Source organism: Papaver somniferum, chromosome 3 (assembly GCF_003573695.1).
Source record: "Papaver somniferum cultivar HN1 chromosome 3, ASM357369v1, whole genome shotgun sequence".
Taxonomy (NCBI): Eukaryota; Viridiplantae; Streptophyta; class Magnoliopsida; order Ranunculales; family Papaveraceae; genus Papaver; species Papaver somniferum.
The window spans coordinates 17375193-17391274 of record NC_039360.1 but is presented as its reverse complement, the minus strand read 5'-3'; the positions used below and the strand labels follow the sequence as shown (position 1 = coordinate 17391274).

At 37.4% G+C, this 16082-nt stretch overlaps 2 protein-coding genes across 2 annotated transcripts; one reads left to right on the top strand and one right to left on the bottom strand.

Annotated features, from left to right (window-relative positions):
• Positions 1 to 881: 881 nt before the first annotated feature.
• LOC113355412 (serine/threonine-protein phosphatase BSL1-like) lies at positions 882 to 8741 on the top strand. The gene is made up of 20 exons (XM_026598266.1): positions 882 to 1938; positions 2038 to 2116; positions 2213 to 2292; positions 2394 to 2488; positions 3561 to 3660; positions 3881 to 3950; positions 4174 to 4275; positions 4381 to 4462; positions 4564 to 4734; positions 4981 to 5200; positions 5294 to 5498; positions 5641 to 5811; positions 5903 to 6141; positions 6273 to 6357; positions 6937 to 7035; positions 7112 to 7311; positions 7401 to 7476; positions 7684 to 7819; positions 7899 to 8038; positions 8141 to 8741. Exons 1-20 carry the CDS (start codon positions 1658 to 1660, stop codon positions 8222 to 8224), a joined length of 2715 nt encoding a protein of 904 aa, XP_026454051.1. The 5' UTR covers positions 882 to 1657; the 3' UTR covers positions 8225 to 8741.
• A 1134-nt stretch (positions 8742 to 9875) lies between these two features.
• On the bottom strand, positions 9876 to 12770 carry LOC113355411 (lipase-like). The gene is made up of 7 exons (XM_026598265.1): positions 12129 to 12770; positions 11838 to 12036; positions 11643 to 11743; positions 11444 to 11547; positions 10921 to 11358; positions 10586 to 10717; positions 9876 to 10285 (listed from the first exon to the last, which is right to left on the bottom strand). The coding sequence occupies exons 1-7, from the start codon at positions 12426 to 12428 to the stop codon at positions 10129 to 10131; spliced, it is 1431 nt and encodes a 476-aa protein (XP_026454050.1). The 5' UTR covers positions 12429 to 12770; the 3' UTR covers positions 9876 to 10128.
• Positions 12771 to 16082: the final 3312 nt, after the last annotated feature.

Genomic DNA, 16082 nt, shown 5'->3' with positions numbered 1-16082 from the left:
TTCATATGTTTTGTGATATCTTCAGAACCGTATTCAAATTCATACGTTTGAATCCCTCTCTTTCTTCACCTTTCAATTAGTATAATGAACTTAGATCAGGCATAGTCATATATCATTCCATTAGTTGCTTTTTGACTTCCGAAAAAGAAAAAGAAAAAGTCAGAACTTGGTTTGTGCACCTAGTTTCAAAATAATTTGTAAAAGTTAAAAGAGGAGCGATCTGTTCACAGGCTCATATTTTACAAGTTCTAACAGGGTTTCCATGACCGTTGGATGAAGAAATGATTACGGTCTAGATCTTTTCATTAAAATGTGGGTTACTCGATACCCGCGATGAAATATGGGTGAAATATACAGTTATTCTTTCACATCTCAAGTCTACTTTCTCTCTCTAACCCTCTGATCTTTCTATATTTTCTCTTCGGCTCAGGAAATTAAGACTCCAAATTTGGATTGATTTATTCGAACCCTTTTTTGATGTTGATTAATGTTGTGATCCATCATCATCATCAAGATCTGATCTGGAGTTTAATTAGTAGCTAATGGTAAGTAAGGTAATAAGAGAATTTTGAGTAATTCTCATCCATAAAAATTGAGTTTTGCTCGACTCTCTTTGAAGATTTATCAGCTTTCTATGATAAAAGATTTTGTCAACCAGGAGGGCCATACAATATTTTTGATTTGGAGAAATTGGCAACCGATAACACTACAAATTGTATGAAAAGGATAAATCTAGGTATATTATAAGTTTGACCGTAATTCTATTTTTCCCTTTGAGAAAAATTCTATCTTGATCAATGAAAACTAAACCAGTTCTTTTTTTTTTTTTTGCTTTTATGCTTTACAATCTGGTTTTGTATGGTACTGAAATTAAAGAACTGAATAAATCCAAATGGGTTTTTAGTGTCAATTATCGGTCTGTAGGTTAAAAAACGTGTGATCGTTTGATTAATCAGAACATAACCAGTAAACAAACCCAAAATACAAGTCAAGAAGATTGAAATCATCTTTGATTCTTTTTTGTTGAGTTTTAAACTTAGTCTCATCATAAACAAAGAAATCTGAATTCCCATGAGCAAAGAAGACGAATCATGATAACATTCACAGGAGAGGAGGCAGAAAATCTGAAAAATAAATGCATTTTTTGAATAATAAATACTGCATCTGATTCCGTCGTGGATTACGGGTAGCCCGGATTTTCTCGATTTATAGGAAAGATTTTGGACGTCTTTGTTTCTTCATCCAACGATCGAGACGACCCTGTCAAAAGCTGTAAAATATGGGCCTGTCAACCAACGCTCCTCAAGTAAAAAAAAGTTAATTTTTTGTGAATGTTACTGGTTTCTATTTTTAGAATAATAAAAACACACATGTGGTACCCACCAAAAACATCTTGAATTCTCATCGAAAAGTAGCACTCCTTTGTTGACTTGAGAGCCCTGAGCGAAACCCTTGGTACTAAGGGACTGGTTCGGTTCTGATCAAAATTCGGAACCAAGTCCATTCAACCTAGGGTTCCTCCTCTCTGTCAGTCACTTCATCATTTCATTCATTTTTTTACTCCAAAAAAAAATCTGAATCTGTAAAAGTCTGCAACAACAACTTCTTCTTCTTCTAGTTCTGTCCGTGTAAGGAAGTACTTCATCTTTGTCTAGAGATGAGTACAGGAGCTGCTGCTACAAAGCCATGGTTATACCCAGCACCAACATACAATTTTGTAGAAACAAATTGGGATACTGATGAAGATGCACCAGGTCCACGTTGTGGACATACACTAACTGCTGTTGCTGCTACTAAATCACATGGTCCTCGTCTGATTCTGTTTGGTGGTGCTACTGCTATTGAAGGGGGTGCTTCTTCTTCTGCTCCTGGTATTAGATTAGCTGGTGTTACTAATTCTGTTCATTGTTATGATGTTCTCACTAGGAAATGGACAAGGTATCACCTCTTAATCTTTATTTTTACTTTAATTCTTGTATTACATTCTGGGTTTGTTTTTTAGAAGATATGAAGCCCTAATTTTGAAATTTTTTGAAGGATGAAACCTGCTGGGGAACCACCATCACCTAGGGCAGCTCATGCTGCAGCCGCTGTTGGTACTATGGTTGTTTTCCAGGTAAATTAAGGAACAAAAACATGAAAGTTTTAGTTGAATTTGATTGAGTTGTGAACCCTTTCTTCTAATTTTGCAAATTTGTTGTGTTTTTCTTAGGGTGGAATAGGTCCTGCTGGGCATTCCACCGATGATCTTTACGTGCTTGACTTGACTAATGATAAATTTAAGTGGCATAGGTGAGAATTGAGGTCAATTCAGTATCTTTGCCTGTTTATCTTTGATTTTAAAGTTTTGTGTTTGAAATTCTTGCTTATTTTTTGTGGTCGTGTAACTGTAGAGTTGTTGTTCAAGATCCTGGTCCTGGACCTCGCTACGGGCATGCAATGGACTTGATTGCTCAAAGATATCTTGTTACTGTTAGCGGCAATGATGGTGAGTCCACTTTGCAATAACTTTCATCTGCATTGTCCTTTGAGCCATGTAGATAATGTTGTTGATCATAGTTCAAGTAGACATTATGTTGGTCTTTAAGGATTCCTGCTCGATTTTGTCTTGGATGGTACCACAACTTGTCTATGTTATTCCCCATGTTCTGTGTCTATTAAATAAATAATAAGTATATTTCCCTACATTGGTTTCGTTCACTTTGGTCAATCTAACCTCCTAGGGAATTAGTCTGCGAATTAGGTTTCTGAATTCCTAGTCTCTCCTCATATCAGTGTGGCATGATCAAAATCAGTTTAATTCTGCATTGACATTTCTATACCATAATGATTAAGGAGAGAATTAGAAATAGAAACACCTAACGGAACCACTTATGAAATATGAGAAAATGGAATATGTGATAATGTCTGTACCTTTGCAATCACCATTTTCTAGAGCAAAAGTTTGTTCCAATTTAGCTTAGTTAAGCACATTGTAAGAAGAAGAAAAATAGTGGGATAATCGAGGAGCAAAATAGAAATAGAAACACCTAATGAGAAACCACTTATGAATTATGAGAAAATGAAATTTGTGATAAAGTCTGTACCTTTGCAATCACTATTTTCTAGAGCAAAAGTTTGTTCCAATTTGGCTTAGCTAAGCGCATTGTAAGAAGAAGAAAAAAGTAATGAGGGATTTTTAAAGATTAGCCTTCTCTCTTTCTAATTTGTAATCAAGACTTAGTTTGATTTCATTAAAGTGCATAACAGAGTCGGTATATGTTTTGTTTTTGCGTTCATATGCTGGAGAACCTCTTTCGAAGATAGCAGCAATATCCGGTATCTTTTGATGTAATTTATCTGACTAAGAGATTTGGTAAAAGCTATGGGCTGGAACTAAATGCATTCCACCATGAGCAATGGGAGTTAATTTCTCATTTTGTTGGCATATTGCTACTATTAATCGATACCATACATAGGGATATTTTTCTATGCTTTTGCCTAGAATATATTCCTCGTGATCTCAAATTTAGATTTTAGTTAAATATGACCAATGGTTTTGATTTCTAGTTCTTTTGTAGGCAAGAGAGTGCTGTCAGATGCTTGGGCCTTGGATACAGCACAAAAACCATATAAGTGGCTGAAACTCAATCCTGAAGGCGATAAACCTTGTGCCAGAATGTAAGGCAACAGTTAGTCTCTTGTTTCTTCGCAACTCTGTTACTGCTTTTTCTCTGCTCACAAGTTAGTGTGCATGCTTGTTTCCGAGGGTCCTATTAGAACCTCAGTTTTAGTAGTTCTCGGAATCAGATTGCATCTTGTAATTGCATGATGCTCTCAGTTCAGTTGGACCTTTTGTGGAATTGTGTTTCACTGTGTTCATTCTCCACTACTTTTCTAGGTATGCAACAGCTAGTTCCCGCTCCGATGGCATGTTTTTGCTCTGTGGAGGAAGAGACACCTCAGGCACGGTATGATCTGTTCTCCTTCCCCAATATATTGCTACCAATTATATTGCTACCACATGGGTGGCAGCTACTTGTGTTACATTTCCCGTTAGGGCTTTTCTTCACTTGCAAGTGGGAGTGATCAGATAGAGACATAGAAACGCATGGCTGCTTATCTTTTTTGTTTGTGTTCTTGTACACATCATGCATTTGTGGCAGATCGTTAATTATTTGAATGTATATACAGCCGCTGTCTGATGCGTATGGGCTGCTGATGCATAGGAATGGTCAATGGGAATGGACTCTTGCACCTGGGGTCTCTCCGTCCCCTAGGTATCAACATTCAGCGGTAAGCAAGAGTTGCAAGGCCAAGATTTGTACCATAATCTTTTTCTTTGGTTTGAACCATGATCTTTTTCTACTGACTATCGTTCTTTTACATTGATAATTGCAGGTCTTCGTTGGTGCTCGGTTACATGTTACAGGTGGTGCCCTAAGGGGCGGCCGAGCAATAGATGGTGAAGCTTCTATTGCAGGTAAAAAAAATTTCTTCTTAATCTATGACTATCACATTGCTGATCCTATTGTTAAGAATATAAATTTTATCCTCTCACCTTTATTGTTTTGTTTTGTGTAGTATTGGATACTGCTGCAGGAGTATGGTTAGATCGAAACGGGGTCGTGACTTCATCTCGAGCAAACAAGGGTGTCGCTGATTTTGATGCCGCTGTTGAGCTTATGCGTCGATGCCGTCATGCATCTGCATCTGTTGGGGTTCGAATTTACATCTTCGGTGGCCTCAGAGGAGGTGAACACTCTCGAGTATAGGATTGATATTGCTTATTCAGCTATATTAGGTATACATATGCAGCTTACATCAGGGAGGTGGCTAACAATTAATGTTGAGCAGCAATTTTAAACGAATTACAGACTTGCTATTAATTTCGCTGAGCAGCAATGTTGAGCAGCAATTTTAACAGTGGAATACTATTAATTTTGATAAAAGATATATACTGATGTCAAACTGATCTTCTGAATTTGGTGATGTCTGCAGATCAACTGCTCGATGATCTTCTCATAGCAGAAAATTCTCCATTTCAGTCTGACATTAACACTCCAATCTCCACTTCTGAAAGACCTTCAACCCCAAGAATGCCCAAAGCTAGTCCACCAGCTCCAAGTCCGTATCCAACAAATTCTGATAGCGGAACCACGAGCCCGACAAATTCTGATAGCAGACCAGCAAGCCCTACTCCTCTTGGCGCAAGTTCAAGGTGTTGTATTTTGAACTTCGTTGCTATGTCTTCTCATTATTCTTTTGACTTGGAGTTGGGGCTTGTAGATTAGTAACAGTTTCATTTATTCAGTATTGACAAGAAGTCTGTTGACAAACTGGTGGAAGCCTCGGCTGCTGAAGCGGAGGCTGCTAGTGCTGTTTGGCAAGCTGCAAAGGCAGCATCTTCAGTTCCCACTGAAGAAGCTTCTACATCAGATGGCAACAATGCGCACGTCCCAGAAGTCATGTCGGATGGAAGCGATACAGAAGGAGATGTTCGGCTTTTTTCAAGAGCTGTATGATATTCTATTGACTCTCTTGCATATATCTGGAGTTTAATCATTTTTATATTCCCTGTTTGTAACTCTTAGCTTTGTGTATAATTCTGTGTTAAGAAATGAGCCTAATTGAGATGTCCTATTGTTCTGGATGCTGCAGGTAGTGGTTGCTAAAGAGACTGTTGGTAACTTGGGTGGGTTGGTTCGGCAGCTATCTTTGGATCAGTTTGAAAATGAAAGCAGAAGAGTGAATCCCTTAAACAATGACCAAGGATATCCTAACAAAAAGTTCCTTGCCAGACAGAGGTCACCCCAGGGGTTGCATAAGAAGGTAAAACTTATCAGTATTTTGTGCTGTTGTTATTGTTGTTAATTCTATGAAAATATGAGGCAACTGGCCTAATACCACACTTGCTTTGCAGATTATTTCTTTATTGCTGAGGCCTCGGAATTGGAAAGCACCTGCTAATAGAAGATTTTTCCTGGATTCCTATGAAGTTGGCGAGCTTTGTTATGCTGCTGAGCAGATTTTTATGCAGGAGCCCACAGTTCTGCAACTGAAGGCCCCTGTTAAAGTATTTGGTGATCTTCATGGACAGTTTGGTGATTTAATGCGTTTGTTTGATGAGTATGGATTTCCAGCAACTGCTGGAGACTTAACGTAAGTATGAAAATCGGGAGTTTAGATCTTTGCTCTAGATAATTAAATTTTTCTTCACTTGCTGGTTTTGAATTAATCAAGTGGGGTATTTTTATTGATCACTAGGCATTTGGTTTGTTGTTACTTTTTAGGTATATTGATTATTTATTTCTCGGAGACTATGTCGACCGAGGACAGCACAGCTTGGAAACTATAACTTTGCTTTTAGCTCTCAAGGTAAGCTTATATGGTTTACGTCTGCATGAAAAGTGAAACTAATTAAAGTTGCAGTTTTCTCATTCATTTCCTGTGTTGCAACGATACGGATACGGTATCGGATACAAGATACCAATACGCTACTATGATACACCAACTTGAAAATCTAAAATACGGCGATACGGCATACTCAATATTGATCAGTAGTTTAACATAAATATATTGTATATAGGATAGAAACCTAACAAAATACATACATGTGTTTGCATGATTAAAATATAATTTGTATGATTAACCTCACTGAAGAGAGAAAAGGTCTGGATAAGAAGGAAGAAAGTCTAGAGCAAGATCAGTGGACAAATTCGGAACTAATATTTTGTCACTATATTTAAACTTCTCATAGAATCTAGTAAAATATCTAAATTTTCTAATATTTAGTCAAAGTTTTCTAACTGAGTTGTGTCTTGAAGTATTGGGAGTATTAGTACGTGTATCCGTGTAAATACGTATCGATACGGCTGATTATTTTTTTTAGGCGTATCGTTGTAACACAGTTGATTTCATGATTTCTGACGTAGTTCTCTATTTCTGATTGTGCAGATTGAGTATCCCGAAAACGTTCACTTGATAAGAGGAAACCATGAAGCTGCTGACATAAATGCACTATTTGGCTTTCGCCTTGAGTGCATCGAGAGGATGGTATGGTACTGTAATATTCAAAGATATGGCTCTCCTTGGGTTCAAAACTACTGGTATTAATATTTTGTAATTGTAGGGAGAGAATGATGGCATATGGGCATGGACTCGATTCAATCAACTTTTCAACTATCTCCCACTTGCTGCCCTCATTGAGAAGAAAATCATTTGCATGCATGGTGGCATTGGAAGGTCGATCAATTCTATAGAACAAATAGAGAAACTTGAAAGGCCCATAACCATGGATGCTGGATCTATTGTTTTGATGGATCTTCTATGGTGAATACTTTAATTCAGGTCTTGTTTGCACATACATCTTGGTCTGTTTGGAATTTGTCTTTCTATAGTTTTCCTGATGTGATTTGCAGGTCAGATCCCACAGAAAATGACAGTATAGAGGGTTTAAGACCAAATGCTCGGGGTCCTGGACTAGTCACTTTCGGGGTATGTATTTTGATTATCTGGAGCTTTGTTAAGTGACTTTAGCGCTTGATTTACAGATAAATACAAGATATGCTTGACCTTTGCTCTTTAATTATTCAAAAATCTTAGTAGACATCTCTTGAGTACATTAAGATCAGATGAGTGTTCAACTTCACCTAACTGTATCTTTGGATGCTTAATTCGGTGTATTGTTTTGGTTTACTACAGCCTGACCGAGTCATAGAATTCTGCAAGAAAAACAAACTGCAATTGATTATTAGGGCACACGAGTGTGTTATGGATGGTTTCGAACGCTTTGCTCAGGGACAGTTAATTACTTTATTCTCTGCAACTAACTACTGTGGTAAGTTAAAGTTAGTTATGGTTTCCTGCTCTTTCAGACCAGTTTACTACATTTAGGTTGACATGAGTATCTGTGTCAGGGACGGCAAACAATGCTGGGGCAATCTTGGTAGTTGGAAGGGGACTTGTCGTGGTTCCTAAACTGATTCATCCTCTACCTCCTCCACTTCTATCGCCTGAGAACTCTCCAGAACGTGGTGTGGATGACACATGGATGCAGGTAAAGTCGGATTGCATGTCTTTAATCTTGTTATACAGCCTGATGAACTTTTCTGTTTGTTGCAAATACAATACTTATGCTTGTATTTGGCTGTCCCTGTAGGAGCTCAACATTCAAAGACCTCCTACACCAACTAGGGGTCGACCGCAACCAGATCATGATCGTAGTTCACTTGCATATATCTGATTGCAGAAGCTCACCTCGGGTCATATTTCGTTTAGCACCTGTGATTCTGGTGTTGAATCTCATGTTCCCCAGGTTGGAATCTTTTATGGACGGCTTGACGTTGAACAATGAAGTATGGTGTATCATCTACCACCATGAAACTTCGAGGCCGTTTGTTTCCTCAAATACAAAGTACTAGAGGCGAGGCATTATTGCGGTGTATATATAAGTTGTGTGAGAAGTATGGTGGAAGAGGAAGCTTTATTGTGAGGCAGCGGATGGTAATTATCCGTTTGGTGTAGTGTTTTTATAATTCATCTGTGAAAAGTGAGGCGTGTGAAGAATTTTCTGGTATAAGGTATCTTGTTTGTATGTACCATGAGTCTTTATCTGTTAGGTTCTCTGTAACCTAGTTAGTAAGTTCGCGAATGATTCGTGAATCATTCGCGAATTTTTACGTATCACGAATTTTACTGTCTTATTCGCGTACGTTTGCAACTCCGAACCCAAGTAACGTATTATGTGGCATTCCCGGATTATTCGCGAATCGTTCATGAATTTTACGTATCCCGAATGATACGTCCGTTTAATTCGCCATAAATTCTTTAGCTTTTACTTTTCAAAGACTCCACTTTTGGGGCTTTACTGCCTCCCGAGCATACACGACCGAATGTTAGACGTGTTGTAATTTTTATGAAACAAAAACGACTGAAGAGATTTGAAGGTGAAGGTGAGAGAGATCTCAAACTCACTAACCAAACATCTAAACCACCATACAACGTTCTCTTGGATAATTAATGTCGTATATATTATTAATATCATCATATTAAGTTTATTTTTTCTTTAAATAACTCACACATATGCATAAAAATTGGTTTATGACTTTATAAATACAAATTATTTGTTACATATAGATACCGAATTTTCAGAGCCGAGCTCACATTTATAAATCAAATTATACACGTACGTATGCCGTTCCGAATTACTGACGAATCACGTCCCGTTGGCCGAATTTTGGACCGAATCTGGATTTTACAAAACCGTATAATACTCGTACGTTTGACGTTCCGTACGTTTGCCGAATCCCGAATTGCTAACTAGGCTCTGTAATGTAGTGTACATTATACACATTATAGATTCCTTAGTTTTCATTTTTGTTCTTTTTTTTGTTGTACTGTCAAATTCGAGAGCGTGTATTTATGAAAAGAAAATAGTTGCTTGTCAGTGGTGATGCTTAATGAACAATAATTTCTAAACTGTGGTGGACAGTGGATACAGTTTTAAATTTGTCCTGCTGTAAGAGTCGGTTTTAAATTTGTCCTGCTTCTGTTTCTGGCTCTGCGTCTCTTAGGAATTAGGATCTGTTGTAGATGTGCAAGTCATCTTGGCATAGGGAGACCCAACGTAACTCTGTCATGTGCATCCATGGCATGAGCAGTATCGACGAGTTGAAAACCGTGCTTGGCCATGCTGAAGCATCAGGCAACTTTTAGTTGATCACTGATAAATTCCAGGCGCTCAAGCTATTAGTGATGTTGCTATCTGAATGACGGCGGTTTCAATCAGCAATACCAAATCCAGAAACAGTTTAGGCTATATTGTGGTAACATCAATAGAGACTTGGTATTCATCTCCAAGTCAAAAAAAAAGAAAAAGAAAAATGGAATCAGGCTATCAAAAAGAAAGTATTCGCCAGAGTTAACTCATATCAATCTAAAGATATTTGTATTCATTAACATTTTCAGTGTAGCTGCGAGGCGAATAAACTAAGCCTCAAAAAATTCTCAGCAAAGCTCAAACTGGACTACTTTGTTTTGTTTTCACATTTACAAGCAGGGGAAAAGAAAGGGTGTAAAAATGTGCCAATTTAGTGGCATCCAATTTTTTGTTTTCCTATCTGCAGGAACAAAGAGAGTTTTATGAATTTAGTGTTGGATTTGGTTGGGTAGTGTTGGTCTAGTTCTAAGTACATGCTTTCTGCAGCGCTCAAAAATGCTGTCGTAAATGAGATCAAACTGTACACCTGCTCTCTCCCGATTCACAATGAAAAGAATGTGATCGCCTTCTACAATCTTGTGGTACCTGCATTTAATCAGACACCGTATGGTTATTTTAACCTGATCTTAAAGATATCAACAACATGACAGCTTAAATCAAACAGCCGGGAAAAGCTCAAGGGATAACAGAAAATAAGGAAACAAAGAAGTGGCCAATCTTTCATGAAGAACCAACTGATCAAACACATGAGAGACTGTTGCGTTTGACAAGGAAGCAAAGTCGATTACTCTGGTATGATACTCAATACATACTAAGCAAAAGGCAGATAGGATGGAGGTGGTTGTGCCCATGGCTAGACTTAGTGTTTCTGGTATAATAGCTTACCAGATTCCGGGTTGCAAAGGCTGGCAATCAGAGTCATTTTCCACAAATTTGTTGGGATGCTCGGTTGGGAGTCTGGGGTAAGTCATTGATATGGTGTTGAGTGCACCGTCATTGTCCTGCCAATCTTCATCCCTGCACAAATTTAAGCGAAACATGAGACCAAATTGCAATATGGAGAGCCACAGCTTTTGATATTTTCACCTAGCAAGCACTTCAAAGCCACTACTGTCCTGGATTCCAAATCCTGCTTTTCAGAGGGAATGTATCCCAAGAGTATGTGTTTTCCATGAGGAATTGAGAGTCTAATAATCAGTTATTGCATAATTGTAACGTACCTGTATCCTTTATATGGAAGCGGCGCATCTGGCGGGTGTGTCCACTGGCTCATTTGCAAGACTCTGATGAAAAGCATAGGATGAATCCCTAGTATGCTAGAAGGCAATGTAATACCCATTAAGTTTCTTGTCTTCTTAGTAGCATAGCTGAAATAATATGTATTGGGGAATGTATGTAGATGAGAATTGAGCCTCATTGATCCTTGAATAGTAAGGTCTGGCAGGATCCAATCCTCTGATGCAAACGGACCAGTGTTCCCCAATAACAAATCAACTAAACCCGTAAGACCTGATTTCTTCCATGACATGTTGAAATGATCAAACCCAAAATTGTAGTAAGCTTTTAGCCATGGTATATCAAGCCAGTCGTAAATTATAACACCCAATCGACACAGCTGTAGGAGACATATAGGCTTCATCGATCTCCCATCATCAGGTCTGTCACAAAACAAAACCGTAAATCTACATCCATTACAAATAAAATCCACAACACGGATCGTTATAAATTCAAAACAACACTCACTGCATTCCATCCAAGTAGGTTCGTGTTGTCCCATTAAACGCGCCAGACAAAGACGATATGCTCAACACCCAGTTCTCGGACGTATCCTCATACCCCTTGAAAGCCTAATAACACATTCAACCATACCTGAAAACTTAAAAGCCTGGAACCACCACCATAATCAAAATCAAATAGTCATGAATCACAAAAAATTGCTAACCTTGTCAGCTAGCATTTGCTGCAATGCACGAACCACTTGCGCACCAGCGGAATGCCCAACAAAATGAATTGGATGATCTTCATCCCATTCAGGGTAATTTCCTGAAATTCAAAAACACCCACAATTAAGACTTTGACTAACAATTTCTTTTTCTCATTCAAATCAAACCAAAAAAAAAGGTAGACTAATTCAAACCTTGTTCATAATCTCTTCCAAACTGAGAATGACCATAAGTTTTGGAATGTTCTTCACCATAATCAACTTGTCCACCTTTCAAATAATAAAACAATTCACGAGCTCTATCATAAATGCTGGTTAATGAACCTAAATCAGGCACAAGAACACGTTCATCCTTCTTCTCAGCTCCAGCAAAATATGATAATCCACCCAATCTCTGGCACACACACACAAAACACCATTAAAATCAACAAAAACAAAAGAACCTAAAAGGAAATGTTGAACAGAATCCATTAAAATTATACATACCCCTTTGCCAAATCCGAAGATCCCATGAACCAAAACAATCGGAGGTAACAACCCATTATTCTTATCATCATCTTCAGCAGCAGCAACAACACCATTATCATCATCATCATCGTCAGAAGTGGTAGTATTTACAGAGTGAATTTTAGGTTGAATTTCAATGAGATTAGGTTTATTAATCAAAGCTTGAGAAAGATCTGAAGCTACAGCTGTACTAAAAATGTAAAACCCATATAACAAATGAACTATTGAACTAACAAATAGTTCTGATAATTGTAATACTGCTATCCCTATTCTTATCATTCTTCTTCTTCTCTGAATCAAATTTCTTTCTTCTTTTTCTTTTTCTTAATTAAAAAGAAAAACGAAACCAGAGAGAGCTTCTTCTCTTTCTCTTCTTCTTTTTTTTCTCAATTTGTACAAACAGAAAGAGAGAAAGAAAAGAAAAAGCTCTTTTCTCTTCTTCTTCTTCAGAAAACCAAAACAAAACTCTGTTCTTTTTTCCCCAATCGTAAACTCCTTTCACCAGTTTTTTGTGAAAAATTTTCTGGTTAGAATTTTGATCAAATTATTCACATTGTTGTTTTTATTTTCGTGAATAGAGGTTTGTTGTTTCTCTCAAGTAAGCAAGTAATGAATCAAAGGTTCTCCTTTTTTTCCTCTCAAATTTCTTCTATAGGTTGTATTTGAAAGATGAGAGGTGGTTGGGTTGGTGCCACTTGTCCTTGTTTTAATCGGATTTCTACTAGTCCAAGATCATGGGACCCATATCCATGCACTATTCACTGGTACACGGGACTACCCTACTCTATAACTACGTGGGTCCCACTTCAACTACCTGATGCAGCATGGATTCGCCCAGCTTGATCATGATGGTTATGTTAATTGACAGGTGTAAGGTTAGGGAGCCATGGAGTTGGATAACAGTATGCATGACCATGAAGTATAGGATCATTTAAGTCTCTGTGTTTTGGGGGGCCTTTTGTCCTTTTTAGGGTTACTAGGTGTTTCTTCTACCCATGTGAGATGAGTTGGAGCACCACTGGAAGGTTCCCCATGAATAAAGGAGGTCTTAAGAACATTACTAAATTACCCCTTATCCAATAACATTTATTTTTGGGATCTGCTTATCTTTTTACAGCACATGGAGTAGAGATCCTTGATTTTTGTTTCTGGATATTAAATTCCTTAAGATTAGGGATAATTAGGAGATCTTCTGATCCATCTTTGATTAAGTATAATATCAGTCCTTTTCTGTTAATCACATTTATCATGAGTTTTAAGACAGGTTTAAGCAAACAAGTTTAAATAAGTTTCCCTTGAGCAAACAAGGGATGATGCATGACAATTTTTTCAATCTTGATTAGTGTCACCCAAACCACATGCACACCGACTACTGCAGCCTGCAGGTGTATAAAAAATGAATAAGAGGCCAAGTCATGTTGCTATACAATGTTTGGAAACTAATACAACAGTTTAAGGATGTTACAGGGGTTCATGAAGAATTACTAAAGTGAAAAATACTAGAACCCCCTATTATATGGGTTCAATATATAGAAACCCCACAAAATGGATCCTTCACTATGAACTCCATACTTTAGGAAAATGATACTGTTAGGCCCAAAAAATCAAAATTTTTTCAGATCTGGCCCATAATTAATTATTATGAATTTTAATAATGACAACACTACCCTTTACTATATATACAAGAGGAATCTCAGTAGATATTTTCATTTATCTGTTCTTTTTCTCTCTCTCTTCTCCTTTCATTTTTTCTTTCAGCTCCGGCGGAAAAACCCTAGAAAACTTCTTCGTCGTCTCCAAATTTCACCGATCTTCATTTTTTCATCGATTTCAACTCCGTAATCTCATATTTCGAAATTATTCATCGATTTATCATCATTTTAAGCTTAGATTCATCCATTTCGTAATCCAAAACCTATAAAAATTCAGTGAAATGTCTGTGAAATTAACTCATAATGCGATTTCTGCTATTCTTAGAGGCGATTCAAACTTAAAACCTCTAGTTCGAGTATTTAGATAGAAAATCTACTGGTAAATCACAAGACCGGCTTCAATTACTTGTTTCTGACTTAGTTTCGTCTCAATATGCTGTTTTAGCAACTCAGTTGAATGAGAAAGTGTTCAATGGCAATATTCGTAAAGGATTTGTGGTTCAATTGATTGACTACATGTGTAATATTAAGTTTTCTCTTAATTCCGATCTAATTTTAGGCTTGATTTCAATTTTTTGGTGTTACGAATCTTTGAAATGATTCTTAGTAGGTTTAAACTAATACAGGTGTTGCTTAAACTAGAACTTTATACCGTGTTTTGTTGTGTTTGAATGATTTTATGATTGTGTTTTGTGTTGGATGTGGAATTGTTGCAGGGAATGATTGAGCAGACCTGCTGACCATGAAATCCAGGGTGGGTCAAAGATTGATGGCTCGTCCTCATCTGTAATTGTCATACAAAAAACAGCTTTTGCTTGTGACGCCTCACCATCAAAAACCTTGGCATTTAATGAAGATGCTGCTGCTCGATCAGAACTAGTACTATGTTGGACTTAACGTGTTGAAGCACAGGGTTCCCGGTCCATCAGACTCCGTGAACTTTTTAACATCCTATTACACTTTGACTTGGAAGCTCTTTTTTTTTGGATTTTCTCTTTCTGATCGATTTGCTGTTGCACTTGCAGCATTGAAAGAGGTGCAGCCTTTGTCTACTTCAACATTCAATGTATCGATTCACGTTAGTTATTGAATACTCAACTGACACAAGATTACATCAATCGTGGTTATTTCCTAAGTCTAAAATTCTTACCATATATTTTGATCATTGTTCGTGGTGATTGGAGAATAATATTGATTAAGGAAGTTATTGAAGTTTCCATATTATGTATGCTAGCTGTAATTGTCGAAGAAAACTTAATCGCATCATTCCCGTTTATAATGTTTTCATGATTTAATCGTTGACATTGATTTTGATTGGAAAATAATAGTCATTATGATCATTAATGAAGAATTTTGGTCGAATATCACGCCTTCGACGCTTAGGCTAGCGCCTAACATTTCCATAAGGCGCTAAAAGCGCCTAACTCGCTAGCCTAAAGCGCTGGCATGGAATGTAGTGTAGAGATGGATTTCTCGGGCGCTGGTCCTATGCTTAGGGCGCCTTTGGCACCTAGGCGCTCCAGGCGCTCGCCTTTTACAACATAGTTAACAGGGAAACCTCTGTTTCCTGGTAAAAATGTTGTTCACCAGTTGGATTTGATGATTGACCTGATTGGTACGCCCTTGTTGGATACTATTTTTCAGGTATGATATTGTTTATTTTTTTCTCTTATCTTACTGTTTGAGTTGTATTATTTTCTTAGAGATGATTCTGATGTCAATAGGTTTGTGTTCTATGTGTAGGTCTGCAATGACAAGGCCAGGAAATACCTTACCAGTATGAGGAAGAAACAACCGGTGTCACTCGCACAGAAGTTCCCAAATAATTGAATTTGATGAGTACTACTATGTGTAAAGCTAATTTAGTTATTTCTTGATTGCAGATGCTCCATAAACACGAGTATCTTTTGCTGGGATTGATTAATAATTTAATTGTCATTCAGGATTTAGCTCCTTATCAGATTTCACACAGCCCTGTTTTCCTTATTTCCTTGATCAATGTTTATAGTATAAATATGTTCTCACATTTCTTTAGCCTTTTCTAGTCACGGAATTTCATGATTCGTTTTCTATTTATTTTTCCAATGCAGATTTGGAGTATAAATCAAGATGAGTACGTCCATGACTTAAAGAAGCATATCAAGGTCCTACCTAATCATTTTTCTACCATGGTTACTAATTCATTATTATGTGTCAGTATTATTGGTATCATTTCCTCACAAGTGTCTCACAATCATACACTTGGGGTTTGCAGGAGGTACATCTACAGTGGAAGTGGCCA

What these genes read in the sequence shown, in the direction of transcription:
- LOC113355412 (XM_026598266.1), top strand. Translation starts at nt 1,658, where the DNA reads ATGAGTACAGGAGCTGCTGCTACAAAGCCATGGTTATACCCAGCACCA. An exon ending in GTACTATGGTTGTTTTCCAG is followed by an intron (nt 2,117 to 2,212) that starts GTAAATTAAGGA and finishes TGTTTTTCTTAG; the next exon opens with GGTGGAATAGGTCCTGCTGG. An exon ending in TTCGGCTTTTTTCAAGAGCT is followed by an intron (nt 5,499 to 5,640) that starts GTATGATATTCT and finishes TGGATGCTGCAG; the next exon opens with GTAGTGGTTGCTAAAGAGAC.
- LOC113355411 (XM_026598265.1), bottom strand. Translation starts at nt 12,428, where the DNA reads ATGATAAGAATAGGGATAGCAGTATTACAATTATCAGAACTATTTGTT. An exon ending in CTTCCATATAAAGGATACAG is followed by an intron (nt 10,718 to 10,920) that starts GTACGTTACAAT and finishes AAATTTGTGCAG; the next exon opens with GGATGAAGATTGGCAGGACA. An exon ending in CCTTTGCAACCCGGAATCTG is followed by an intron (nt 10,286 to 10,585) that starts GTAAGCTATTAT and finishes GATTAAATGCAG; the next exon opens with GTACCACAAGATTGTAGAAG.